Below are 26,986 nucleotides of genomic sequence, written 5' to 3'. Positions count from 1 at the left end.
TGAGCACTCCTATCTCTCTTCTGACATTCGTGAGAGATGGAAGTGGCACATACTTAGCAAGGATTTAGTTAGGGAGCTTCTGGAGGGGTTGGACGTATTCAAGTCAACCGGCCCAGACGATCTCCACCCTAGAGTTCTAAAGGAACTGGCCGAAGTCATTGCGAGTCCCCTGGCACAACTTTATGAGCACTCGTGGTGCTCTGGTGAGGTACCAGAGGACTGAAAGAGGGCCAACGTGGTCCCCATCTTCAAAAAAGGCAGGAAGGAGGACCCGGGAAACTATAGGCCGGTTAGTCTCACCTCGATCCTAGGCAAGCTGTTCGAGAAAATTATGCTGGCACACATCCAGGGGGGGCCAGCAGGAGACTGCATGCTTAGGGGCAACCAACACGGGTTCATCAGTGGCAGGTCCTGTCAGACCAACCTGGTGGCCTTTTACAATCAGATCACCAGATCATTAGATGCAGGGGTAGCAGTGGACATAGTCTTCCTGGACTTCCGGAAGGCTTTTGACACTGTCTCTCACCCTGTTCTCATTAAGAAACTGGGGGGCCGTGGTGTCGACACCCACACAGTCAAATGGGTCGCCAGCTGGCTGGAGGGCCGCACCCAGAGGGTGGTAGTGGATGGGTCCTTCTCAACCTGGAAGGACGTGGGCAGTGGGGTTCCACAGGGCTCGGTCCTCGGGCCCGCACTGTTCAACATCTTCATCAGCGATTTGGACGAGGGGGTAAAAAGCACCCTGTTCAAATTTGCTGATGACACTAAGATGTGGGGGGACGTGGGTACATTGGAAGGATGAAACAGGCTACAGTCAGACCTAGACAGGTTACAAAGCTGGGTGGATGAGAATAGGATGGGTTTCAACACAGACAAGTGCAAGGTGATGCACCTCGGGAGGAACGACCGGCACCATACCTACAGGTTGGGGAACTCCCCTCTTGTCAGCACGGAGGCGGAAAGGGATCTGGGGGTCATCATTGACTCCAAGATGAACATGGGCCGGCAGTGTGGGGAGGCAGTAAGAAAGGCCAACCGCACCTTGTCATGCATCCACAGATGCATCTCGAGCAGGTCCAAGGAGGTGATCCTCCCCCTCTATGCGGCACTGGTCAGGCCGCAGCTGGAGTACTACGTCCAGTTCTGGGCGCCGCACTTCAAGAGGGATGTCAACAGCATGGAGAGGGTCCAGAGGAGGGCCACTCGTATGATCAGGGGACAACAGGACAGGCCCTATGAGGACAGGCTGCGGGACCTGAACCTGTTCAGCCTCCAAAAGAGAAGGCTGAGGGGGGATCTTGTGGCCTGTTATAAACTAGTCAGGGGGGATCAGGAGGCATTGGGGGAGTCACTGTTCCCCCGAGCACCGCCAGGAGTGACCAGGAATAACAGTCACAGGCTGGCAGAGGGTAGGTTTAGGTTAGATATCAGGAGGCACTACTTCACAGTCAGGGCAGCTAGGATCTGGAACCAGCTTCCAAGAGAAGTGGTGCTGGCCCCTACCCTGGGGGTGTTTAAGAGGAGGTTAGATGAACACCTTGCTGGGGTCATTTGACCCCAGTATTCTTTCCTGCCATGGCAGGGGGTCAAACTAGATGATCTGCTCAGGTCCCTTCTGACCCTAGAAACTATGAAACTATACCCAGGTGGTTCTGGGTCTATACAATGTTTGTGCCCTGCTGTGAAAGGGAATCTTGCAAATTTATTTTATTTTTGACCTAAATCTCTTGGTAGTGAAAGGATTTACTTTTTTTTAGTTTAATCTATTGTTATAGAGTAGTTTGTGTCCCAGCACACAGACTGAGGCAGAGCCCTGCAAAATAGCTCTGCTCTTAACTTTCTCCTCTCAGGTTCAAATAGAGCTGAGAAGGGGTTAGACATTTACTGTTACCCATTTGGGATCTATATATATTGGCTGAATATTCTGAAAAGCAAACTTGGTACAGGTCTCTTTGCAAGGAATATGATGTGTCCTGAGTCAAACTAGAAGTCCTTGGCCGTGGCTTGGACACATCCCATTCCTTAGTGGAATCTCAAGACCAGCAGCTCTAGAACAGTCCAAGCTGCATTGTTAATGGAGACATTGTAAGGTGTTACACGGAGGTGTTACCCATGTGAGATAGGTCTGAAAAGTCTTCTCCTCTGTTGCCCAGGATCATGCCAGTGCTACTCCCTGCTGGCTCAGTGGTGATGTCTACCCTAGCGACTTACATTCCACATGTTTGCCATGGCCCTGAATGCCCCCTGCACTATAATCCTCCTTGAAGAATGAATTAAGAATGCATCATACCCCCTGTATGACTGCATTCTTGTCATCTTCAATAAACTCACCGGGTCAGTTCATGCTGGCACTGAGCAAAGGGAGGGGGAGACCCTGCTCACAGATGTGGTTTCCAAGGAGTTCATCTCATCAGCCAATAGCCTCTGGCCTGGTAGAAGCTCATTGCTGGGTAAATTAAGGCATCATGGAAGCAAAAGTCAGGTCTAGCTTGCAGGGAGAGTGAGGTAATGCTCTGTGTCAACCTGCTGCAGGCTGTTAACACTGAAAAGTCAAGAGATGCCAGGAAAGAAAGGAAGGCAGATAACAGCATGGTCAAGATAGGCCTGCAGCACAAATATAAAAGGCGTGGATAGGAGTGGGGAGGATTATTGTTCCTAAGACCACTACAGATAGCTGTCCTTGCCCAGGGCTTTCATGGCCTGGACCAAAGAGCCAAGGAGAGACCATACAAAGGGGCTTCTGAATATGAAATGAAAGGCAGGAAGTAAAAATTTCTTGTAGATTTACATAGGAACCCTGTTATCTGCTATACTTGTAGCTGAGTAGGAGTCCTCCCACCTGACTCAGACGAGCTTGACTGTGATCATCAATGCAGTCCTGTGAGCCATTGTGCTGACCCATGCCCTGTCTTAAGGCTTTGGCCGAAGTGAAGTTAAGGGAGGGAAAAAACTCTTATTACATAATGCTGCTAGCGCTGAGCACCAGCGAACCAGACAAAGCAAAGTTTTCAGAAATCCTTACAGATGAAGGACTAAAATTCTTATGTCTGAGGTACTGATTTCCAGCCTGCAGGATGGGGGATGGGCACATGTCTGGTGTGGAAGAGGAAAGAAACAAAGCACTGGGTAGTAGGAAATACTCCCAGAACCTAGATCCTCCCTGCTGCAAATGTCTTGCATGGTACTAACCTTTCCCCCCGGCTCCTTTGGTGGCTCCTAATGCAGATTACATGAGACAAGCTTGTGTGTACATGTACAGGCTCAAGCAGCAGCTTAACATCCAGGCTTCTCTACTCTGCACAGTGCACAGACAATTCTCTGTAACCCTAGAAATGCCCATGCATCCAGCCACTGAGGCTGTGGCCTTCTTCCAGGAGTACAGAGCTGTTGGCTGAATGGGAGAAAGGAAAGGTGAGGAGATACCGGAGGCAACCAACAGGCAGATTAAAATAGAGAAGTGAGAGAGAAAATGGGGATAGGAAAGATAAGATTAAATCAGATGGGAAAACTTGAGAAAAGAGGAGGCATTCCTGTGCAGAGACTGAGCAACTAGTGAAATGGGGAGAAAGGAAAGGCTCTCGCCTCTTCATCCATTGCAAGGGAATGTCAACTAAAAGGACAGCCAAACCATAGGATGCACTGCTTATGGCAGGATGAATGGCTTTCTGTGGTGAGATTATCTCATTATAAAGTCTCTGCAAATGAGTGAGACTTGGAACTGAGCTAAGCCAATAGAGCCCCCTTGCATTCTCTAAAAGTGAAGGGATGGCCCCAAGAACTGGGCACCCTGTGATCACTGAGCACTAAACCCTTAACCCTTTCTGTCTCAGAACCCATAGGACGTGAAGGAACTCTGGGCACAAAAGGCCCATAATCCTTAAAGGCTGGCAGGGTTGGGGGATTAGTTACACACCTGCTTTCCTAAAGCTATTGAATGACCAAGGCTTCTGCACGGCTTAGTGGAGTTTCAAGGAGCCCAAGGCTCTGACTTCTTTCCAAAGTATTTCATGGCCTTTGCATCTCATTGTGCCCTTTGCCTTCATTTGCTGTTTGTATCATTTGTCATCATCACCCTCAGCATTTTTACCATTTCTTTTTAACTTTGTTTTTCCTAACAGATAAAAGAGTTCTAAGCGAACCCAAAAGTCACTGTAAGTCTCCATTTCATGGCCATTTTATTTCACTGTGATGCATTTTAATTTGTTACTGTTTTTTTCCCTTCTGTTTCATCCATGGCAGTACTAAGCCCCAGAACTAGACAGTTCCATCTCCAAGGGTGGGTCCCAGCACTTGCTCCAGTGAGTGAAGGAGGGAGAGAACAGTTGATCTATGCCAGTAAGGTTTAGAAGATGTTAAAAAGATGGTTATGCTGTCAAATTCAAGGGCTCACAGATTTGACTTGTATTCCATCAGTTCCTTTGCAGTGTCTGTGCGCTAAGCTCTGTTCCCAGGTGCAACCGAATAAATACAAAGTGACTCCATTGAAAGTGTTTTAGCATAAACAAGCCCATTTGTTTTCATATCTTTTATACGTTGAGGAGCAGGAGAGAAGGGGGCTGAATTTTTTTTCCCTCCTTTTGCCCCAGAACAAAGACCTAGATGTTGTTTTTTCCCTAAAATAAAGCCATTGTTTCTGAAACACACATAGCAGCTTCAGAGATAATGCTCCTTGGCTTGCCAGATTTGTCCTTTTCTATTCAACAAATGATATTTTCCTCTTGCATGGTTTCAATGAAGCAGAAGCAGTGTAATTAATGTGGTTTACTGGATGTACATGGCAGTACATCCAGTCACGTCAGCAGTGTAGGGTTTAAGAATGTGGGCTCCTTGTAGAGCACTGATGATCCTATGTGAATTCTGGTTGTAAGGGGTATGTATTTTAAAGTGCATTTTTTGATGATGGAGTGAATTTAACACAAGAAGGGCACTGTATTCTTCTCATAAATCAGAACAATTTTAGGCTGCACTGTTGCATTGGACTGCTTGACTGCATAACTTCCTTAAATGTTTTCCTGCTTGAAAATAGGGGCAAATCATTTTGATGGTAGTACCAGGGTGAGACGTGGAGCTGGGTGTTGTCCTGTTTCCCTTGGGAGTCCTTGTGGAATCCTCTCACTCTTACAGAGGGTAGACTTGCAGAGCTTGGGTTTTTTCAGGCTTTTGTGTATGTGAGTTCCCAAATATTTCCCTGCCATCAAATCAGAACGTTTCCGCAATTCTCCCTGTGAGATAGAAATTCTCAAGCGGCCACACTGAATGCAGGTGTACACACCATGATAAATAGGCTCCAGAAATTGAAAGAATTGCAAAAAAACTGGCCTTGATCCACAGGCTTGGTGTATAGGGCCTATGGAAATAAGAAACCACAAAAACGAAGAGAACTTGGAAACTGGGAAAAAATGAAAGAAAAGGGAGCGGGGTAAAGTAGAGACCATGTGTATGGTTAAGATGTCTCTGTGCCTCAGAGACCACAGCATCTGATTCTCTAACATGACCTGATCTGAAGCACTCAACTGCAGTGAATGGTGGGTGCAGGTCTTATCTTTGACACTAAACTGTATTGGGGACAAAACAAGAATGCTGCAGGATCCCTCGCTTTGGGGAGTAGTGTGGACCAGTGTGAGCCATTGGAGAGATCTCCTGGTGCCTTCGTTTCCTCATCTGGCATACCTATTGATTTCAGATTAAATGAAGTATCTGCTAAGGCTGAGCTGATATATGGAAGACACTATTATCATTTTATGGCGTCTTCTCCAAGCAGTAAGCTCTTCCATGTACAGGCAGATTGTTTTCCTTCTGCTCCCTTATACCAGAGACTAGGCTAGTCCAAAGATCAAGTGTCATAGGATGTGTTTATATGTGTGTATGCACACATGCACACATGGTAACATGAATGTTAACATACATATTGATTGTTGATCTTCATGTTATATGCCTATAGAATATCTATATGCCCCTCCAGCATAATTTTTGTTAGAAAGCAAGAGCTGTCCATGTGAGCAACTATAGAGAGACCTAAATTGCATAATCTTGGTGTTTTAATGCTTAAACTTAACACTGTTGAATGATGGCCTTGTAAAACAATGAAGTTTCTCTCAGAGTCCAAAAGATGAGAGGGTCCACCACTGTCTTGCTAACTCTGTTCCTTTTTTCTTTCCCATGAAAACCTAACAAAATAAACAATGTAAGGCATTTTCATGTTCCTCTTATTTTTCAAACTCATCTTTTGAACCCTTGCCACCTTCTCCCCACCCTCAGCATTTCCTAACATCCTGGGAAAACCCTAGAACAAGTGGTTTCTTTTGTGCAAGTTGGTTTTCCAGTAACCCTTATGTGGATAATACTGTTTGGGCTTTAGGTTAATGCAAAACCAGGACTCCCTTTCTCACTCCTCTCTCTCCTCTTCCCAGTGTTGGAGGCCACAGGGGACGTGGCCCTATATGCCGGCCTAGTTGTGGCTGTCTTTGTTCTTATCGTTATCCTGATGGCGGTTGGGGTGGTTGTGTATCGACGGAATTGCCGGGATTTTGACACTGACATCACAGACTCCTCAGCTGCCCTAACAGGGGGCTTTCACCCAGTCAACTTCAAGACTTCTCGTCATGGTAAGAAGGAAACAGATACCTTGCCTCTTCATAGCAAATCCATTGGTATCTTGGATCTCCCAGAAAAAGATGAAATCAGAGTACATTGTGGCTCATATTCAGGGAAAGAATAGGCTTCCTTTATCTACAGACATTTGTTTTGAGTGTTTTTTTTCATAAAATAAGAAACATTAAATTAGAATGTGGGAGAGCCAGTTCCTTACCTCACCAAAGTCACCTCCTAAACCAGAATTAATTGGCAACTCCACTAGAAGTCTTTGCAGGGGCCCGGAGACCAAATTACTCTCAAATCCCTGGAGGTAATCCTCAAGTTCAGGATTGAGCACACTGACAAGACAGCACAAGAAAACTTGTGTTTCAGCTGCCTCTGCTCTTCTCATGTACAAGTCTGGCATGCTTTGTGAGCATTAAATTGGTCCAGAACTTGTTTCAGATGAACATAAAATAAGAATTTGTATGAAAAATGGGGCATTGATCCCCTCAGGTTTGAGCCTTCAGAGACATTTTCTACTTTCATTCCACTCCTTATCCATACAGTAGTTTCCATGGGGGAGAGAGAAATCTGTCTGCCTTGCACACTGACCTGACCAGATCAGATTCCATTTGAGTGTTTCCCACCAGCTTCCATGGGAGACAGAGAATACGTCAAGTCAGGGCAGGACAAATGACAAATCATACAACTAAGTGAGATCACAAGTAGTTTTAATCCAAAAAAAAACCACAATGAAATTTTTCAGTTACAATTTGCTGGTTCATGAAAATGGAAAGATTCCTTGGTGAGCATGAGTTTGATTTCAATGACATTCCTCTGGAAATTGGGCAGGACTCCAGGGAAACCTCCCTACAAGGCAGCTTTCAAAACATGTATGGTTTCTTGCAAGCTCACCAGCCAAACTCCTTGACGGCCCACCAGATGTGCTGCTGAGGAGTTCAGGTCTCCAGGTTCCCTGGAGCTGCAGACCTCCATGCTTTAGGACTCCTTCTGAGAAGGACACTCAGGTTTCCAATGTGGTAGGCTGCCATTTCAGACACTGAGTTAGGCACCCTGGATTTTCCTTTCATAAGGGAAATCTTTGGTTTTCATTCTGAATCAGAACAAAATCAGATTACAAATATCAAAATCCTCCATGAAAAACAAATACCTTTCCCTGCACAACTGCCCAGAGGTTTTAAACCAGTTTTGTGAATTATAGAAGTAAATCAAGCTATGTGATATAAACATGCATTTGTTTTGTGCCTGACATTGGCATATGCCTGTACATACAGACATACAAATAGTAAGGAAAGACAAATGATAGAAAGTAGAGAGAATGCGGTGTGTTTCAGCAGTCTGGTACAGAATGAATTGTAGAGTCCTTAGCGAACTACGGGGGAGTCAAGTTGTTTTAGATTCTTGTTGCTTTTAGATTCTTGTTGTCTGGACATGCAGAATGATGTAGTTTCTTGCCTAGTCTTAAGGGGGTTGAGCCTGTTTCTCAGTGCAGGCAGTTTCGTTTCAAATAAGGGATAAAAGGAAGACAGATGCGTTCAGATTCCATGCTCCAGTCTCTTGTTTCACAGTAATCTTTACCTAGGGAAATACCTTATATATCTTCTGCCCATCATTACACCATATTTCACACAACTCTCTTTTGATTAAACTGAGCTATGTTTAAACATGCTTTGTTCTAATACTTTTTTTTGTCTGTCTTGTAGATACACCTCAGCTGTTGCACCCTTCAATGCAGCCTGACCTAACTGCCAGTGCTGGTATATACCGGGGCCCAATGTATGCTCTACAGGACTCGTCTGACAAGATCCCAATGACCAACTCCCCACTCCTTGACCCACTCCCCAATCTTAAGATCAAAGTGTATAACTCCTCCACAGTGTCATCCTCCCCTGGGCTGCATGAAGGGGCAGACCTGCTTGGGGCAGTACCTATAGGCACCTACTCAGGGGAGACTGCCAAGGACAATCACTTCATGAACATAAGGAACAAGACCATGGGCTCTCAACATCTCCTCACCCAGCTTCGTGAGCATGGGAACAGTGCTAGTGGAACATTTGGTTACCTGGGAGGAAGGCTTACAATCCCAGATACAGGTAAGCACTAGATTGAGATGATCTAGTCTGATGTAGGTTACTCACAGATGGGTGTTGAGACCATTTGGCTGGACTAGGAATGAAAGATGTTTCTCTGAACCCAATGGCCCTTGATAACCAGAGTGTGGTAGCCACCATTTTATGATTTTTTTTGTTACTTCAATTGTGTCTTGTTGGGAGCAATGTAGAAAAATAGTTTCCTTGCAAGTTGTTTCTATGATAAAAGTCAGGCTTCCTGACTGCATATTATCTGGAGGCATTTCTATCTTTGGCTGGTCCAAAATCATTAGGCTCTCCCATAAGTGTAAGTCTAGTTGCTTTTAAACCACTAGCTGAACAAGAATCCAATGGTTGGTGGTTTCTCTGCTCTCATCAGCTTTAGAGTCAAAGGCCTGACTCTGCTTCTGGTTCTAATAGGCCCCCCAGTCCTGGTACAGATGGTTCAAAATAATATCTGAGGTGTCACACCAGCCAAGGCAATCCCAGATCCCAGGAAGCTTTGGACTGGCATGGCAGGAGACTGCAAGTTCTAAAGCAATGTTGTCATCATGCAGATGAATCTCCTAATTGAGTTTGTAGATCATCCCTCATGTGGGAAAGTAACCCATGAAGAGAGTAACTTCATTGGCAGCAGGAGGGGTGGAGGGTTCATTCATCATCACTTCCTTACTGTAAAGAATTCTGCTTCCCATCCCTTAGGAGTGAGCCTGCTGGTGCCTCATGGAGCGATTCCTCAGGGGAAGTTCTATGAAATGTACCTGATCATCAACAAGGCAGAAAACACTCTGTAAGTGGAATGCACCATAGAGCAAGCTCTAGTTGGTAGTGTTTTAATTATCATTTGAAGGAGACAGCAATACTTTCAATTCCCTCTGCACCTGCCTGCGTCTCAGTTTGCATTTCCTGCTACTCTTTCCCTTGTTCCTTTATTCAACCAGGCGTTTATTATAAACACACTCTTTGTATCTTCATCCTCATCTTCATGGCTTCTTCTGCTGGAGCACCCCTTCTTTCTTTTTAAAACAAGCATCTACTTTTTCTTCATTAAGTCAGCATTTCTTCTACTGACTTTCCAGATAAGCATTTCTTTATTCATGATTAAAAGTAAAAAAAGAAAGAAAATGAAATAAAGAAAGGGACAAAAGGCATTGCTTCATGGTAAATATTATTTGTTGCCACATGTCTTAATTGAACTGGTTTATATATTTGATTGTAAGTTCTTTCAGTCAGGGGCTATGTTCTCTTCTTTGCTTTGTATATCATCAATTCTTCTCCTCTGGGCTCAGTAGTTAATAGGAAGGATTTTTTTGCCTTCTGCACTCCAAAGTGTGGGAGACTGATGTCAGTAATGTAGGGAAGAGACAAGAGTAAAACAAGTCTTGTTCTGTGGCCTGATAATATGGAGCAGGAAGAGCCCTTCTTCTGCTTGTCTTTGTTTTGTGATGCATTGTCAGGGGATCACTGCACAGGCCCTGGGCCTCTTGTGAGGCCAGTGTAGAGTCTAGAAATAATGGCTGCACTGCAGACATGGAATTTCTTGACCACTTGTCTGTTTGCTGTTCAGCAGGTCCATCCTCAGCCAAACATTTCTCCACTTAGCTCTTTTATAGTGTTTCCGTATGTCTATGGAACTACAGTCAATAAATACAGTAATTCCAATCACCAGTATTTGTTTACCAAAAACTATACAGGAACCCAGTGCCTTTAGCCATGGTTTAGTGGATCTTCTTGTGTAAAACGCTATCCTTGTTCTGTTGTACCTCCATTGACTTCATAATGAAGAACCAGGCCCATCAAGTTTAGATCCTGCCATGAACTGAAAGCCATCCATGTCCCCATTGTACAAACATTCCTTCCTTCAGGTACGTGCCTTGATTGGAACAGACTAATTGTTTTCTGTGTTTATTTGCTCTCTGTAGTTTACCTTCTGAAGGCACACAGACAGTACTGAGTCCTATGGTGACCTGTGGACCCACTGGATTGCTATTGTGCCGCCCAGTCATTTTAACTATCCCTCACTGCGTGGATATCAGCTCTTCAGACTGGATTTTTCAACTGAAAACACAATCCCATCAAGGAAACTGGGAGGTAACAATGCAATTTCATAATGAAGTGAAAGCAGAATGTCATCAGAGTTTGCAGCCTCTTGCCAAGAGGTGCCGTAGGACATGAAGGACTGAGGGCTGCTGTAAGGAACCTTCTGCTGTAGGAGAAAGAATAGAAGGTCTGGTTGTGTGGGAAGCTCCCAACTGCGGTCCTTGTAGGAATGGAATGATGGAGGAGCACTGACGTCTGCAAGGGAGACCCATAGCTAGTCTAGAATTAGCTTTCTGCCTCCCTACAGCAGGTGCCATAGTGAAGGATGAGCAGGGGCTTTTCCATGTGCATACATGGAACCAATTACTTTGCTAGAAAATGGCTGATCAGGGGCCTTCCTTTTTAACATCTCCTTTCAGGAAGTTGTGACATTAGATGAAGAAACTCTGAACACTCCTTGTTACTGCCAGCTTGAATCCAAGTCTTGCCATATCTTACTGGACCATCTGGGCACCTATGTTTTTGTGGGAGAGTCATACTCCAGATCAGCCATCAAGAGACTCCAACTAGCCATCTTTGCACCTGCCATCTGTACCTCGCTAGAATATAGCATCAAAGTCTACTGCTTGGAGGATACCCCAGATGCCCTGAAGGTAACGCTGCCTGTGAATCTGAGGTCACAAGTCAGTGGCCCCACCTTTACTTCTTCCTGTCTCCAGCCATCTTTTAGTGCCTGGGGCATTTCATGATCATTTCACCATGGAGCAGAGAACAGTGTTTGACGACCCTAATATGAATAATCAGAAAGCTAAAGAAGTATGTTTGTCTGAGCAGAGAATCTCTTGCTACTCTCTATCTCTCTCTCCTTCAAAGACTGCAAGACAAAAACACTGATTAACTGTATAAGCACTCTGCTTCATGACAGGGGAAAAGCAAACTAATTTAGAGCCTGGCAGGTCCCAGTGAGCTCCAAACATACATCCATTTTCATGAACCCAATGCTATTTTGTGGGAGCTCATATATTCCTCAGAGGTTTTTTGGGGGGTGGTTCTACTGCACTTGTTGTGTATCTGCTATAATGTTGAGGTCTTTTGAACCTTTTTTTGAGCAGTCTTTAGCTTGATATGTATTTAGGTGGTTCCCAGCCACCAGGTTTGCTCCAGGTCACCAGCTGGTATAAATCAGCACAGTTCTATTCATTGCAAAGGACTTAGGCTGATTTACACCAGTTGTAGATGGGGCTCATCCTAGCTGGTTAACCCTAAACTTGCTGCAAGCGTACACTGCCTTTGGACACTGCTGTTCCAGCTGCCTCAGTCTCAGTGTTTGGGCTACAAATTATTTTAAGCTGCTTCTGCCAGTGCTTCCTGATGTGGTCCTGCTGGCAGCAAGATGCTGGGTAATGTCTATAGGGATCAAACACCTGATGCAACCCCATGAAAAATGACCAACATTAAATAATAAGCACGTTTACTGCATTCCCCTGAGATCTGCCAAAGCATTTTCCATAGTCCCTGGGAGGAAATGTTGAGAGGAAGGGAGGGTGGCTCAGAGCCTGCATGCTGTGCCCTGTTTCTGTAGAGATTACACAAGGGGTTTTCTTGTTGTTGCCGCTGGAAGATTTTTCACGTCTTTTTGTGCTGATCTTCCCTACCTGGGCACTTTCTGTCATGCTTACACTCTGTTAAGCAGCTCTTATTATCTCTGCTTTGACACAATGTCCTGTTACTTTAGACCTTCTTGTGAGCCCATCTGTGATGTTTGTGATCACAGTACTATGAAAATGTAGTTCTTGTACATCCCTTATCAGCCTGGCCGTTTGAGACACTTTCTATTTAGGTCTGCTGGACCTTTCTTTCTAGCAGTGCTAGAAAGAGTTCTGCTCTTGGCTTCTGGACATTATTTTTCTGTGTAATAAAATTTTAAAGTGGTGATGTATGGAAAAGATGTTCTAGGAACCACCAAGTGCCTATGTTTGATTCATGCCATCACCAAAGCACAGTAGTGGTACAAAACGGTGGCAGAGAAAGATGAGACACTGTGATAAGGTAGTCTGACTGACAATGAAATGCAAACCTTCCGATGCCCTGAAAAATGTGTCTGAATATGCAGATGCCCATCACTAGCTTGCTCAAACAAAATCAGAATGGAACTGGAAAGGTATTCCCATCTGGCGACTGGCAGCCTCCTTGAAACGAGTTGGTAGATTCAGTCCAGTTCGCAGGGAACAGGTATCCATATCATCAAACAGCCTCTCGTAGCTGAAACTCCAAGCAGAAAAGCCAAGAACAGAACGGGCATGGGAAGTGCATTCCCATCTCCCCTCTAGAGGTGATCTTGGAGTCAGGCATGCAGGCACAGACTTCTGGAAGAAAAGTGTGAGCTGCTGCTCCCTGTGTTGTAGCTCTTTGGGTAACTGTAGAAATTTATTCTGTGGGCTGTTGATGCACCATAATTCACTGGTAAAAATGCATTTGTTTTAATTTGTGTTCACTGAGATTTAGCCTAAGAAGCCATATTCTGTTGAACCAGGGTAGCTTTTAAATGATAACCCCTTTACAGGGAACCTAATGACCAAGAAGGAGGCCCTCTAGAAGTACTTTAAAGGCTGTAAGCATTGTCTAGTCTGTTCTGTATCACTCTACTGCAGGATGCTGTACACTTGCTTTTTCAGACAGAATTTTCATTCTGAGAGAAATGCCTGCATTGTGAATCAGAATTTTCTTGTGTTCTCCTGATTACTGAGGCTAGATTTTTGAGGTCATCCTTCTTGTCATTTTTTCCCCAGCTGGTTGGTTTGCATTTGGCACCAGTCACAACTCATTATGTCAAAGCCTTCAGAACATACTTACCACTTGGATGCAGGTTTTGTAGTTGCTTTTTTGATTTTGTTGGGGTTTGGGCAGGGCTCAGTGTGGACACAGTGCTGTCAAAAGGGCAAAAAATAATAAAAACCTCACATTCTCCATTTGACTAGGTATGATATTTAATACCATGGCTCTCATCCTCCCTTTCTCACATAGGAAGTGCTAGAACTGGAAAAGACGCTGGGCGGTTACCTGCTAGAGGAACCCAAGCCACTGCTCTTTAAGGACAGTTATCACAACCTCCGCCTCTCCATCCATGATATCCCCCACTCACTGTGGAGGAGCAAACTGCTGGCTAAATACCAGGTAAGTGGCCAAGAGAATGTAGAATTGTCACAAGGAGCGGCATGCTGGAACTATAGGACATTGGGGGAAAACAGTGTGGGTGAGCACTGAGCCAAAAGCACTCCCTAAAGGGAAATAACAAATAGGTAATTATTCATCTCTGTTTTCCTAGAAAAGAACCTCCATTTATTGGTGCTCACTGAAAACACACACTTGTAAGGGTCCATGCCAACTTGCACATTCATATACAAGGAATCAATAATAACTGCATGACACTATATTTATGGACTATCTGAGCATATCAGTGCTTGATTGTCAGCAGCAAAACAGTGGGAAAGATTTATTCTTAAGTGGCTTCTTTTGGATCTAGGACAAGGGTGGGCAATTATTTGGGCCTGGGGACCACATAGGGAGTTTTGATGACTTGTCATGTGAGAAGAGTATGTGTGGGAAGGTGGGGCACATTGGGGTATATGTGCACATTGTGTAGGGGGCTGCCTGGGTGCTAGGTCCCAGGAGCTGGCTGAGTGTGACGGGAGGAAGAAGGAGGCAGTGGGGCTTGCCCAGGTGGAGCAGAGCTCACCCAGGCAGTGCCCCACCTGGGACAGCCCACATCATACTCCCACTTGCACCTATTGGCCTGACTCCAGCCAGTATACACAGCTTACCAGTGGGGCTGCTCCCAGTGCACCTGCAGCCACCTGTGTGCTCCTCAAATCCCCTCAGCCCCAGCAGATCCTCCTCCTGCCCCTGCTGCACCACTGTGGGCAGGGAGGAAGCTTCAGTGAGGTGGCTCCTGCTCCAGCCTGCAGGGCTCTGGCTGCAGCTCCTGGCTGTCTTCCACCCACTTAGCCACCCACAGATGGCTGCTTATCATGCTGGGAGGGAGACTAAGTGGAAGGCAGCTGGGAGATGGAGCTGGAGCCCCATGCACTGGGGTAGGAGCCACCCAACTGAAGTGTCCTCTCCACTTGGAGCAGTGCAGTAGGGGCAGGAGGAGGAGGAGGAGCTGCTACTGGAGGCAAGGGTAGCTGAGCAGTACCCAGGCAGCTGCAGCCACACTGGGATCAGCCCCACCAATAAGCTGTGTGTACTGGCCAGGACTGGGGCCAGCAGGCACAGGAAGAAGCATGGCACTGGCTGCCTCAGGCAGGGATCAGCCCATGCAGAGCACTCTGGGGGCAGCCGCAGACCAAATCCAACCAATTGGTGGACACACGCCATGGGCTGGATCCAATCAGTTGGTGGGCCAGGTCTGGCCCCATGGGCCATATTTTGCGTGCCCCTGATCTAGGACCATGTCTATGATGGGAATTAAAGAGTTAATGTTCAAAGCATTGATCTAGTAATTTGGTATATGATCCACTCTAGTCAGGCACTAGGGCTCACCCACATACACACACAAGTAACTTCTAAGAGAGCTATATTCCTCTGCCTTCTACAGCTGTCTCCTAGAGGAACAAAAAGGATTATTTTTACTTACCACATTTGACTCTGTGTCTTTCGACATGGCAGCTGAGACCCTGTCTGCCAGCTCACTCTGTCCCACCCTCCCAGCTGCCAGCACAAAATTATCCTCTTCTCTTGCCAGTCAAGGCAGAAGCTAGGAAGCCTAGAAGATAGCTTACAAGGAAATCTGACAGGGTTTTTAATTGGCCAGGTGATTGTTATTATGGTTGTCATAAATCAGTTTTTACTCTAGAGCTTCTCTGTGGGCATTTTTTTTAAATGGTATTTTAAATACAAAGAAATAATAGTAATTAAGTTTACACAAATGGGTAAGGAAGGGAGAGTGTATGATGGGGCTTTATTCAGGAGAAGAGTTGCTGAGGCCTGTGGTTATATTATACTTCATTCCCCACCTTGCTGCAGGAGATTCCTTTTTATCATATCTGGAGTGGCAGCCAAAGGGCCCTGCACTGTACCTTCACCCTAGAGAGGTACAGCCAGTCTTCAACAGAGCTCACCTGCAAGATCTGCGTCCGGCAGGTGGAAGGTGAAGGGCAGATATTCCAGTTGCACATCATGCTTGGAGAGGTAAGGAAAGAGGAGGCGGGAGGGAGGAGGAAGTACCGCAGCATTTTACAGGTGGGACTGATTCAGTTTTACCCCAGTGTATTTCTGTTGACTTCAGCTGGGTAATTCCTAAGCCTTCAGCTGGATGAGGGGAAAGTGGTGCAGTTGACTCCAGGCTACACATCACTCTTGCCCATGCTTGTGAAAAGAACAGCTGTAACCATTTCTTTAAAGGTCCATTATTACATCTTTGCCATTTTGCTGTTGTTGCCCAAAACACTGAACAGGGGGTATTACAACTCAGGTACAGCCACCTGGGGATGGTAGTTACCAGGAGGAAGTCCTCCCACCTGCTGTAGTAGCAGAGAAGATTAACGGTCATTCTCAGACATCTTCTCTGAATCCCTGCATATAAGGGAAGGAGTGCTGCTTTATCCAATCTGTCTAATAAATGAGTCTATTTTATCTCACAAGGAGATTGCTCATTACCACAGAATTGAAGCACCTCTGAGTACCTTTCTGTGTTACCTCCATGGCTGCCAGCTACATTAACACTGAAGTTGGCCATGGCCTCAAGTTGCTTAAGTCTGTGATTTGATTGAAGATTTAAAGAAATAGTCTCACAGCTGGTGCTGTTTCTGTGCCACCCCCCTCTGTGACTCTCAGGAAAAAAGCCAAGGAATAAACAGGCCTGTAAACTCTCATTTTTAGAAGAGACATCTCCCAAATCCAGTTTGTGGCACAGCAGGGTAGGGGAAAGTCTGCACTGCTGTTGCCAATTTATCTAGTTGGATTACAGACAGCCAATCAGTCTAGTTCTACCCTCACCTAAAAAAAAGAGTTGGAGAAAAGAGCTTACTGAATGGAATAAACATCCTGTTATGACTGGTGCTGGGGAACCAGTAGACCCAGGCAGTAGCAGCCAAGGGTGTTAAGCTGTTGTTACAAGAGATGTGTTTTTGCAATATTGATAAAACAGTGATATAAACTCCTCTGTACACACCCCCTGTGAGTCAGTCAACTGTAACGTATAATCCCCACTGCATAGATCTGGGACCAAAACCTCTCTGGAGATAGTACTAAGATGTTAATCAGTGCTCCCCCCATGACAGTAAGATGAAATTGTTCACCAGCTAAAAAACTGGGAATAATTGAACTGGCTGAGGACTGGACAGTCCACCTGAAATTCATGGGGAATTTTAGGGCCTTTAACATTTGTGCAGTCCTGGAAATAGTGTTAGATGCTACTGACTCTACCCCAAGTTGTTTACCAGCATGAATTAATACTTGGAGGCTGCTTACAACTGAGTTTGCTGAAGTTTGCCTGAGGGGAAGATCTTGATGTCTTCCCTGTTGTTCTTAGATGCAGGGGTAGCAGTGGACATAGTCTTTCTGGACTTAAGGAAGGCCTTCAACACTGTCTTTCACCCCATTCTCATTAAAAAACTAAGGGACTGTGGCACTGACACTTACACGGTCGGATGGGTCACTAGTTGGCTGCAGGGCCGCACCCAGAGAGTGATTGTGGACACATCATTTTCGACCTGGAGGGACGTGGGCAGTGGGATCTCCCAGGGTTCGGTCCTCAGGCCCGCACTGTTCAACATGTTCATCAGCGACTTGGACAAGGGGGTAAAAAGCACCCTGTTCAAATTCGCAGGTGACACAAAGATGTGGGGAGAAGTGGGCATTCTAGAAGGGAGGAATAGGTTGTAATTGGACCTAGACAGGTTACAGGGGTGGGTAGATGAGAACAGGATGGGTTTCAACACTGCCAAGTGCAGGGTACTGCACCTGGGGAGGAAGAACCAGCAGCATACCTATAGGCTGGGGAACTCCCTTCTTGTCAGTGCAGAGGCAGAAAAGGATCTTGGAGTCATCATTGATACCAAGATGAACATGGGCCAGCAGTTTGGGGATGCAGTCAGGAAGGCCAACCATACCTTGTCATGCATCTACAGATGCATCTCAAGTAGGTCCAAGGAGGTGATACTCCCCCTCTAAGCGGCACTGGTCAGGCTGCAGCTGGAGTACTATGTGGACAACATGGAGAGGGTCCAGAGGAGGGCCACTCGCATGATCGGGGGCAGCAGGACAGGTCCTATGAGGAGAGGCTACAGGACCTGAACCTGTTCAGCCTCCACAAGAGAAGGCTGAGGGGGGATCTAGTGGCCTGTTACAAACTAGTCAGAGGGGACCAGCAGGCACTGGGGGAGTCCCTGTTCCCCTGAGCACTGCCAGGAGTGACTAGAAATAACAGTCACAAGCTGGCAGAGGGTCGAGTCAAACTAGACATCAGGAGGCGCTACTTCATGGTCAGGGCAGCTAGGGTCTGGAACCAACTTCCAAGAGAAATGGTGCAGGCTCCTACCCTGGGGGTGTTTAAGAGGAGGCTAGATGAACACCTCGCTGGGGTTGTTTGACCCCGGTACTCTTTCCTGCCATGGCAGGGGGTCGGACTTGATGATCTGCTCAGGTCCCTTCCAACCCTACCAACTATGAAACTATATGGCATGTTATCTGCCACTCTTTTTGTTTCTGATCTTTGACATCCATACATTTGAGTGAATGGTACCATCTTACACCTGTCTTCCCCAGTCCTGGCCTCTGTGTCTCTGGCCTCTTCCAGGCTGCCTTTGCTGCTTAACAGTTTATGAAAGCAGTCCTCAATTCCACTTAGAACAATAGCAACCTTCCTGCTCCTGGGCATGGATAGGCTAATAAGAGAGAAAGCAAAACAGGCTTAAGAGGGTAAACCAGTTCTTCATGGAAACTGTGTTTTAAGGGATTATGAATTGTTTTCCCCTTTCCCTATTCTAGAATGCCAGTTCCTTTGATGCCTTCCACTTGCATCATGGCAGTGCTGCAACAACTCAGCTGGGACCATATGCTTTCAAGATCCCCCTGTCCATCCGGCAGAAAATCTGCAACAGCCTGGATGCTCCAAATTCCAGAGGAAATGACTGGAGACTTCTTGCTCAGAAACTTTCCATGGATAGGTGGGTTTTAGCTCACCATGTGATGCTAGACACTCTGCTCTTCCCTTCTTGCCCCTAGCCTGTCATTTGGAGAGAGGGGGTTATATGTTTCCTTGATGGCTTGCATTGTCCACTCATTCTTTTCTGAGCTAGGGAGGATGGGGGCTAGTGTGATCCATGTGAGACATGATTATGTGCTGAGCATCTAGTCTGTATCTAAATTCATCTTTCTCTGCATCCAAGAGCCACCACCCTTAAGCTGCCAGACTACATATAGAGTAGATACATTTTGGGTATCTCAATGTAGCTCCATTCAGCAGATGTGCCACCACAATCTGGAGTGCGCTCTGGAAAGGTAACAGCAGCTGGATGGACTGCTACAGCTGGATAAAAGGCCTAGGAGCCTTCTGCCTGGTGGCAGCAAAAGCCTTACTCTGATCAGCATAGGTGAAATGACTTCTGCCACACCACAGAAAAGCTTTGAATGTGAACACACACACAATTCTGCAACAAAACTTTGCAGTGTGGATTAGGCCTTTGCTTCTGTTGCTTTACATGTAAACAAATGCATCTTGGCAGAACTTATTCCCCTACCCCCCTACAAGATGCTGTTGCAGCTTTGTTTAGCCCCAAAGGGGCAGATACTGTCTCACAGTGCTGTTCTTGGAAAAGGGATTAGTTGGCATGTATTGCAAAGCATTGCTCGCAACACCATCACTAAAGTGTCTGATTAACAATACAGAAACCACTTAGGGTTTTGCAGCTCCTGGGAACACCACCACAGGGATCTAGTATTCTGTCAGTGATGAAACCAAGCCTGCTTGTATTCAGCAGGAAATTGGACTCATGTGGGAAGGAATACAGAGAAAGAGTGGGATGGGGAAAAAAGGCACAAAACTAAAGACTTGGTGAGTCAAGAAGTACAATAAGTTTATGTACAAATGTGAATGAATGCATGCTCACCACTGTGCCATGAGGTACAGAAGTATTATTGTTCTTGTTTGACAGGTGGAGACATGAGGCACAGGGAGGGGGAATGATTTACATAAGGTCACAGTGATTCCATGCTAGAGAGAGAATTCAAGTTCAGAAGTTTCTTATTCCCAGACTTGTGCTCATTCTGTCAGACCAGGATGCCTTGAGGCTTGGAGCATGGGACAGCTGACATTTCCATATCAGGTTATAGCTGTGCCTTTTCCCCTTTGATTCAAATTACAGAGGCCTTATGCACGTGCACCCAGTGAGATCTGTGGGACTGCCTGAACATGCCTGACCTTCTGCCATGATCACGCATCACAAGAGTCTCATGCTGCTGAGCATGACTGCCCTTATATCATTCCTCTTCTGTACTTGGCGTGTTCCATTATAGGATCATGCTTTAGGGGTGGAAGAGAGGGAGAGCATTCATAATTTGTGTAAAATGATGCATCTTACTTTTACACAAATGCTAGTGAAGATGAAGATAACACTGTGAGGGCCCAGGCATTTGCACTGTGATTTGTCCTTGATCGCTTATACTGGATGCAGATTGTTCCAGGTCTTCTCTTCTTTCCTAACCACCCCTTGTCCTGACCATGTGCCATTCAAATTAGGGGTATGCATAAAGTTAGCTTCAACTTTCTCTGTCTCCTTCTTCACAGGTATCTGAACTACTTTGCCACCAAAGCCAGCCCAACAGGAGTCATCCTGGACTTATGGGAAGCCCAGCACCAAGATGACGGCGATCTCAATACCCTGGCTAGTGCCTTGGAAGAGATGGGCAAGAGTGAGATGCTGGTTGTCATGGCAGCAGAGGGAGACTGCTGATGTTGCTTCTAAGTACCTGGTAGTCTTCAGTCAGTGGACAAAGGAGGACAGAGAAGAGGGTGAGATGAGGAGGAGGAAAATAGGGAAGGTCCCTTCCTGAACTAGTGGGGTAGGGTTGGGCTCATTTGTACTTTGCATTTGGTGGGTTGCTGAGCTGTACTTAGCAATGAGGGGTAAGAGGAAGTTACTTCTCCGCCTCCCTAAATTGCTAGCAAGCTTTAGAAGTCTACCCACACAGTTTACAAGCAATTCAAGTGTTAAACAAGCTCCCTTCTCCTCCTTGCCGTCCTCTAGTGAGGTGCAAAGTAACACTTTTTGGTAACCATGACAGCCATTGGCGGAAGTGGGCAGCTGCTTCCCCTGTGGCATTGGTCAGTTAGGGCTTCTCAAGTGGGGTTGGGCTTTACTTTGTTTAATTTGTTTGGATTCTCCCTCTCTTCCATCTCCTTTTTCTTTAATAGCTTTTATGCTTTGAAGAGTCAAGTACAATCTAGACAAACTGCTTACTTCTGTCAAGAGCTTCAGATGGCTTATTAAGGCAAAAAGAAAGAAAAAAGAAAAAAAAACACAGTTTCTTAGGAAACGCAAATAATTTATTATCCAGATCTTTGGATGAGTCCTTTTTAAAAAAACAAAACAAAACAAAAAAAATCTTTTGTGTGTGAGCAAGAGCATTAAGATGTTCAGAGTGTGTGTGTGTGTGTGTGAGAGAGAGAGAGAGAAGAGAGAGAGCAAACTTCACATTACATTTGTAGTGAAAATAATTTTTAAAAAAGGCAAGAGAAACTCATTTATTTGTTCCTAGCCCCTTGGTGATGTCCAGCTGGGTAAGTGCCTAGAGACCTACATGGCTCAGAAAGGGCAAGATGAATCTCCTTCTGTGACATCTTTGTAAATTCTCCTTTCTGTCTTGCACTGAGGGCCACATAAGCACCCAGCTAACAGAAGAATAAATCCACTCCTGGAAACAAGGTTAAAGGGAGATACATTGACAAACTTCCAGTGCTTTTCTTCAAATCACAATGATAACTCCTCAGCATTGTTTCCAGCCCCATTATAGAAACTTGAACCTCACATAGGCATCTCAATCCATTTTTTGCACATACAGTTTTTCCTCTTCTGGCCCTGTATCTGTTTGAAACAGACCAAAGCATGGCTTCATATAATCATCTTTGTTGTCTACTGCAGCACCATTGTTTCAGGAATGAAACTGAACAAAGCAAACCTTAGCTTCAGTATCAGGGGAGAATGTGTTCCCAGTGTCACGATGTGAAAGAGCCTTTCAGAGAAACAGTAGGCACCTCAGATATGAGGTGTTGCAATGAGAAGGAATCATCCTGGTCTAGCAGGAAATTGGACAAGATTAGAGCAGTGAGTAAGAGGTCCATTTCCTTCACTAGCCCTGAAATCAGTACAGATCTCAGAGTTTGCTTTGTTAGAAAACTGATGATGAAGCTATCAGAGGGGTCAAGCCAACCTATGGTTCACAAAAGAGGTTGGGGTGAGACGTTTTAATTCTTTCATAAAAAGACAAATTCAGTAAAAGATATATAGGGCACTCTCTACCTGTTTATTACAGTTCTGGGCTGTGTCAAATGATTGGAACCCAAAGTATATACACATTCATATTTTCAAATGATTTTCTTTAGGATGCGAGTAAAAGCAAAACTTTTCAAGATAAGCACACCTGCAGGCAAACAATTTCTATTCACACAAGTAGAAACCGCAACTTTTGGGTACCCAGTGACTTTTCTGAGCAAAATGGGCTACTTTTATAAAGTGTGTTCCAGAGGTCTATAGATGTTTATTGGAAGACCACATTCCTTCTTGAGTCCTCTGAATCCTATCAATTTTTTTATTCAGTATTTTAATGACAATGGAGATAAAAATTCTAACAGCAAGACTGTTGTGAATATTGTGGAATATTTAGAATTGGATTGGACCAAATACTAGAATAGATATTGTAGGATTACCTTGCACTGGCAGGTGACTTCTCTGGGTAATTGGAGAGGTGTTGTCTATCACTAATTTCCATGGTTAGGTTCCAAATCTGTAGAAATGCACTAGGTAAACTTCCAGTAAGTTTATGTAATCAGTAAAGATGATGGGTGTGGGCAAACGACATTACACTGATGTAGCCTGCCGTTACTCTTGAGGATACTGTGGCAACTTCATCTGTCCTCCAGTGGTGTTATATACCAATTTATGTTATAATGTTAAGTTAAACTACAAATAATGTATATGTATTCAAGCCCTACGTATTTGTAGGAGGCTAGCAAAGTTGTTTTACATCGTCCATTGGAATAACTGATTTGTCCAGTACAATCCTACATGACTATGTTAAACAGATTACTTCTTGGCAGGGCTGCTGGAAATGTCTACAGTCTTTTTCTGTCTTACCCTTTCCTTCCCCTCTCCTTTACAACTATCTTACTTCTACCTCTGATAGCTCAAACTAAGTGGTATTTTACACAGGGAAATATTCAGAAGAAGACTTTGGTTAGCCACAGATGGAACTAATATTTATGGTTGCTACCTCTGAAAAGTTTGTCCTTCTGGATAGCTTGTCGTGATGCAAGCAGGAACACAGCATCATACCAGGATGCAAGCGGGAACACAGCATCATACCAGGATGGCATTGCACCAGCTCTTAGACCTCCATTGTACTTTATCCCAAGACATTTGTTTGTGACCAAAAATGTAAAGCTTTAATACAGTGATGTCCCCAACAGAAGGATACCACACCTCATCCTACTCCTTTCCCTACAGTCTGCTGCCTGTGATGCACTTGCGTGACTAAAAGAAAGTGCACACACACTCAGGGAGCCAGCATGTGACATAATAGGATGTCGTCTTTGCTGGATAGTTCAGTAGCCAGTATTTATTCAGGATTTAAACCTCTAGTTGCTTAACTCTCTGGCACGAGTGCTTAGCCAGTCTGTTTCCATCTCTGCTATTCCTAAATTGATGGCAGAGAGTTGGAAAAGGGACACACAGGGAAGAATATTTATACAAGCAATCTTTATTCATCTACATAAATAACTTTGCTGGGAATGTGTGAATTAATTCTATACAGATTCCATACAGTGGCAAAACAAATCAGCACCAAACAAGAAACCTTAATGCAAAAGGACATTTTCAGAGCTTGGAGCTACGTCCTCATGTAGGAGGAGGTTGTACCTTCCTACGTGAACAGCCAGATAGAAGCAATTCTACTTTTTAAAATATATCAAATATTGGACTCAGGGCCTATAAGATGGAGGCAGGGAATTAAGGTATGGGTGTACTGGGCCTCCAAAATTGTGTGCACCCCCAGGTCAGACCAGTATTTAATTTTTCAAAAATGGAAGGTAAGGAAACCCTCCAACCAACAGGCTCCCACCTTTCTCTCACAGGCCCTGGGGACTTTTTGGCATTGAAAACCCATCTGTTTTGTTCAGAAGCCATTTTCATTGTATAAGGAATACTTTGCCAATTCTGTAGCCATTTTCTTGCTGTGAAATTGTCCTATTGAATATCAGTGTCATTAGTGTAGTTCACAGCTGTAGAAATTCCCACCTTCTGTTTAATGCCTAAATTGTACATTCCTTCAAATTCTTTAATTATATGGAAACATCAGGCAGGTTCAAGTCCAATGTTTTGCAGAGTAGAAGAAAATTACAATTTTGGAGCTGGTAAAAGGGTATGAGTCAGTATTTGTGGATGTCATTTTCTTGCCAGTCTTTCTTGGTCAGTCATGATGTGTTTGAAACTGAATGTGGTAAAGGGATGGAATCAGATTACAAGACTGTGCACCTACAATTTTAATATACATAGTCATCCATATGTAAAGTACAGATCTGAATGAGTACATAAACTTTTGGATGTGCAGCTCAATCAAATTTTTAAACCACTTGAGAGTCCAGACTGACTATTGAACAGATCAAGTACTTGAACATAGCTGAAAATATTTCTGTGTGGCTGAAAAGAAATAAAGACCCTCTTAAAGCAAACAGTTGACCACGAGGTATTCAGGAGTTTGGCAGGTATGACCTTTCTCCATAACAGTACTGTTTTCCAGCACTCAGGAAATATCTAGAAGAGCCCTAGCTTCTCCAACATTTCACTGCAATGAAAACCTGGCTTGTGTAATAAGACCTTGCTTGGTTACTGAGACAGGAAAACTAAGGGCATGATCCAGCTTCCATAGAAGTCTGTAGGGAAGACCTCCATTGCCTTTAGTGGGAGCTGAATATGGCTGTAACGTAGCAACAGTTCTACCCATTTCTGTAACTATATTTGAGAAACTAATTTGTGAAGTCAGTGATATCCAAAAAAATTAAATGCTCTTCTCTTAGACCACACGTAAAGGTTATATGCGTATTTACTCTTTCTCACTCTCTCTCGCTCTCTCTCGCTCTCTCTCTCTCCTATGCTTTCAGTATGTCTGGGTAAAGGATTGGGGGGGGGGGTGTATGTGTGTGTGTGTGTCTCACTTTCAAACCACTATGTATGGGAGTTTGCCAGATTTGCATGTGTGTTTGTATCCCCATGTCTTTCAGAGAACAGAACCAGAAAAACAGTGTATGTGCCTCTCCAGTTGGTATGGCATGAGTGTATGCACACATGCGCAGGTATTTCATAGTGTCTTTCAGATCAGGGAAACTGTGTCAGGGCAGAGAGGGAGAGGAGGCATTAGCTTGGCTCTCTGATCAAAGTGTATGCATTTCTCTGTCTCCCTTGGATCATGGGATTACAGTGTATGTAGCTCTCACATCACAGGATCAGAGTGTCCAAGTACTGTACGGCCTCTCTCTGACCAAGGTCATGTGTGTGCATTTCTCTGTCTCTTGAAGATACACCACACTCTGAAGTCATAAAGCAGAGTAGTGGCTCTGTGATACAGGGCAGGAATTTAATAAGAGTCATTGAAAGAAAAACCAGCTGTTTTTCTCCTGTTGAGAGCAACCATGCTCTTGTTCCACATTGTTTCCATATTTATATGTCCAGAGGATGAGTCTGGTGGAATCCTCTAAACATGCAGCTGTTTAGTCTGTAAACTAAGAACTGTAAATAAAGTTCAGCATTCCTATTGTAACAAATTAATTTTTATGCAATAAATTATATTTCCTAGTCTAATAAAAAAGAAAATTAAACAAAACCTGCCTTGTTTCTTTTTGATCTTTCAACTGCAAGGGAAGTTAGATTCCACACAGTTTATTTCTAAAAAAATTAATATCTTCATTTTATGGTCCAGCCTTCACTTCCTGTCATCAAGACTGGCCATTTCAAATCTACTGGCCCATACTCCTTCCATTACTCCTTCTAGCAATCTCCATTGGCACTTGTAACTTCTTGGGAAAGACTTAATTGGCATTGTTCTAGCCATTGTGTCAAAGAGAAATTTGGGTTGGAACTTCACTGTGACTAGCTAGTGCCAGTGGGTGCATCTATATCTGTGCTTTAGTGTGGAGTAGACTAATTAGCTCCACAGTAAAGCATCAAAGTCTGTGCGTGTGCTGGTATTAGGACACAGTAAGCTAATTAACTCTGCCATACGATAGTACCATTGGGGACAGTACTGTCTTATGGCGGAACACTTTACTGTGCTGAAACACACATGTAGATAGTGACCAGGAGTGTAAACTGTGCCCAGTCAGCCCAGCTAGCCAGGGGCCTACTCTACCCTGGCTCAAATTGCTACTGCCCCAGGTGCTCATATAGACACTGCACCCAGGAGCAGTTAACTCTGATGCAGACTCCTCTGGAGTTCATTGAGTTACATTAATTTCATATGTAGATGCACCCATTGATGGGAATCAATCACTAGTTCTTGTATAGCTTCTCCACAAGCCTTCCCATTGTGGCTGAGTGTGTGGCAAAGGAGTAATTTCTCCAGTACCATCATTCTCACAGATTGCCAAGAACTTCTCTCAGAGTTCTGGAGATCCCTTTGCCCTCACTTTTGCCTAAGATTTTTCTAAATTCAATGTAACTTTCATGGTCAACCTTCACTCTAACCCAATGGTATGTTGATAAGCATTGGTATATCCAAGGTGGGGATTGCTGTGTCTTTTCTATATGCAAGACCTCCATGATGAACAGGTTTAGTCCTCTCAGTAGAAGAGGTCTGGGAAAGGGCTTGGAGTCCTGTGTTGCACCCTGTGAACAAACAAGAGAGAACCAGCTTCTGCGCGTGCTGCTGTGCAAGTACTCTTATTCTTCAGAAGAATCCTTCCTCCCTGATTGCTGTTTTGCTCCATTAGTGTGGTTACTCTGCAGCTGGTCACAAGCTCAGTCTTTGCAAGTTCCTCCAAGAAATATCTA

General features: G+C 44.7%; 1 protein-coding gene across 5 annotated transcripts in view; it reads left to right on the top strand.

Annotated features, from left to right (window-relative positions):
* UNC5B (unc-5 netrin receptor B) overlaps nucleotides 1-25,820 on the top strand; it is a 154,661-nt gene extending 128,841 nt beyond the window's left edge. For 4 of the 5 annotated variants that reach the window (XM_090056835.1, XM_090056834.1, XM_090056839.1 and 1 more), the window contains exons 8-17: nucleotides 4,119-4,151; nucleotides 6,411-6,605; nucleotides 8,301-8,690; nucleotides 9,390-9,477; nucleotides 10,610-10,778; nucleotides 11,147-11,380; nucleotides 13,752-13,901; nucleotides 15,753-15,917; nucleotides 18,717-18,895; nucleotides 20,515-25,820. In XM_090056835.1, coding sequence (XP_089912961.1) covers nucleotides 4,119-4,151; nucleotides 6,411-6,605; nucleotides 8,301-8,690; nucleotides 9,390-9,477; nucleotides 10,610-10,778; nucleotides 11,147-11,380; nucleotides 13,752-13,901; nucleotides 15,753-15,917; nucleotides 18,717-18,895; nucleotides 20,515-20,680 — 1,769 coding nt within the window. In that variant the 3' untranslated portion in view covers nucleotides 20,681-25,820. The remainder of the gene's footprint in view (nucleotides 1-4,118; nucleotides 4,152-6,410; nucleotides 6,606-8,300; nucleotides 8,691-9,389; nucleotides 9,478-10,609; nucleotides 10,779-11,146; nucleotides 11,381-13,751; nucleotides 13,902-15,752; nucleotides 15,918-18,716; nucleotides 18,896-20,514) is intronic. The other variant, XM_090056836.1, reaches the window with a different exon arrangement.
* Nucleotides 25,821-26,986: the final 1,166 nt, after the last annotated feature.

This window comes from Crocodylus siamensis, chromosome 7, assembly GCF_052110815.1.
Source record: "Crocodylus siamensis isolate JL-2025a chromosome 7, ASM5211081v1, whole genome shotgun sequence".
Taxonomy (NCBI): Eukaryota; Metazoa; Chordata; order Crocodylia; family Crocodylidae; genus Crocodylus; species Crocodylus siamensis.
Note: the sequence above shows the minus strand (reverse complement) of the source record. Positions and strands in the feature narration are given on the sequence as shown.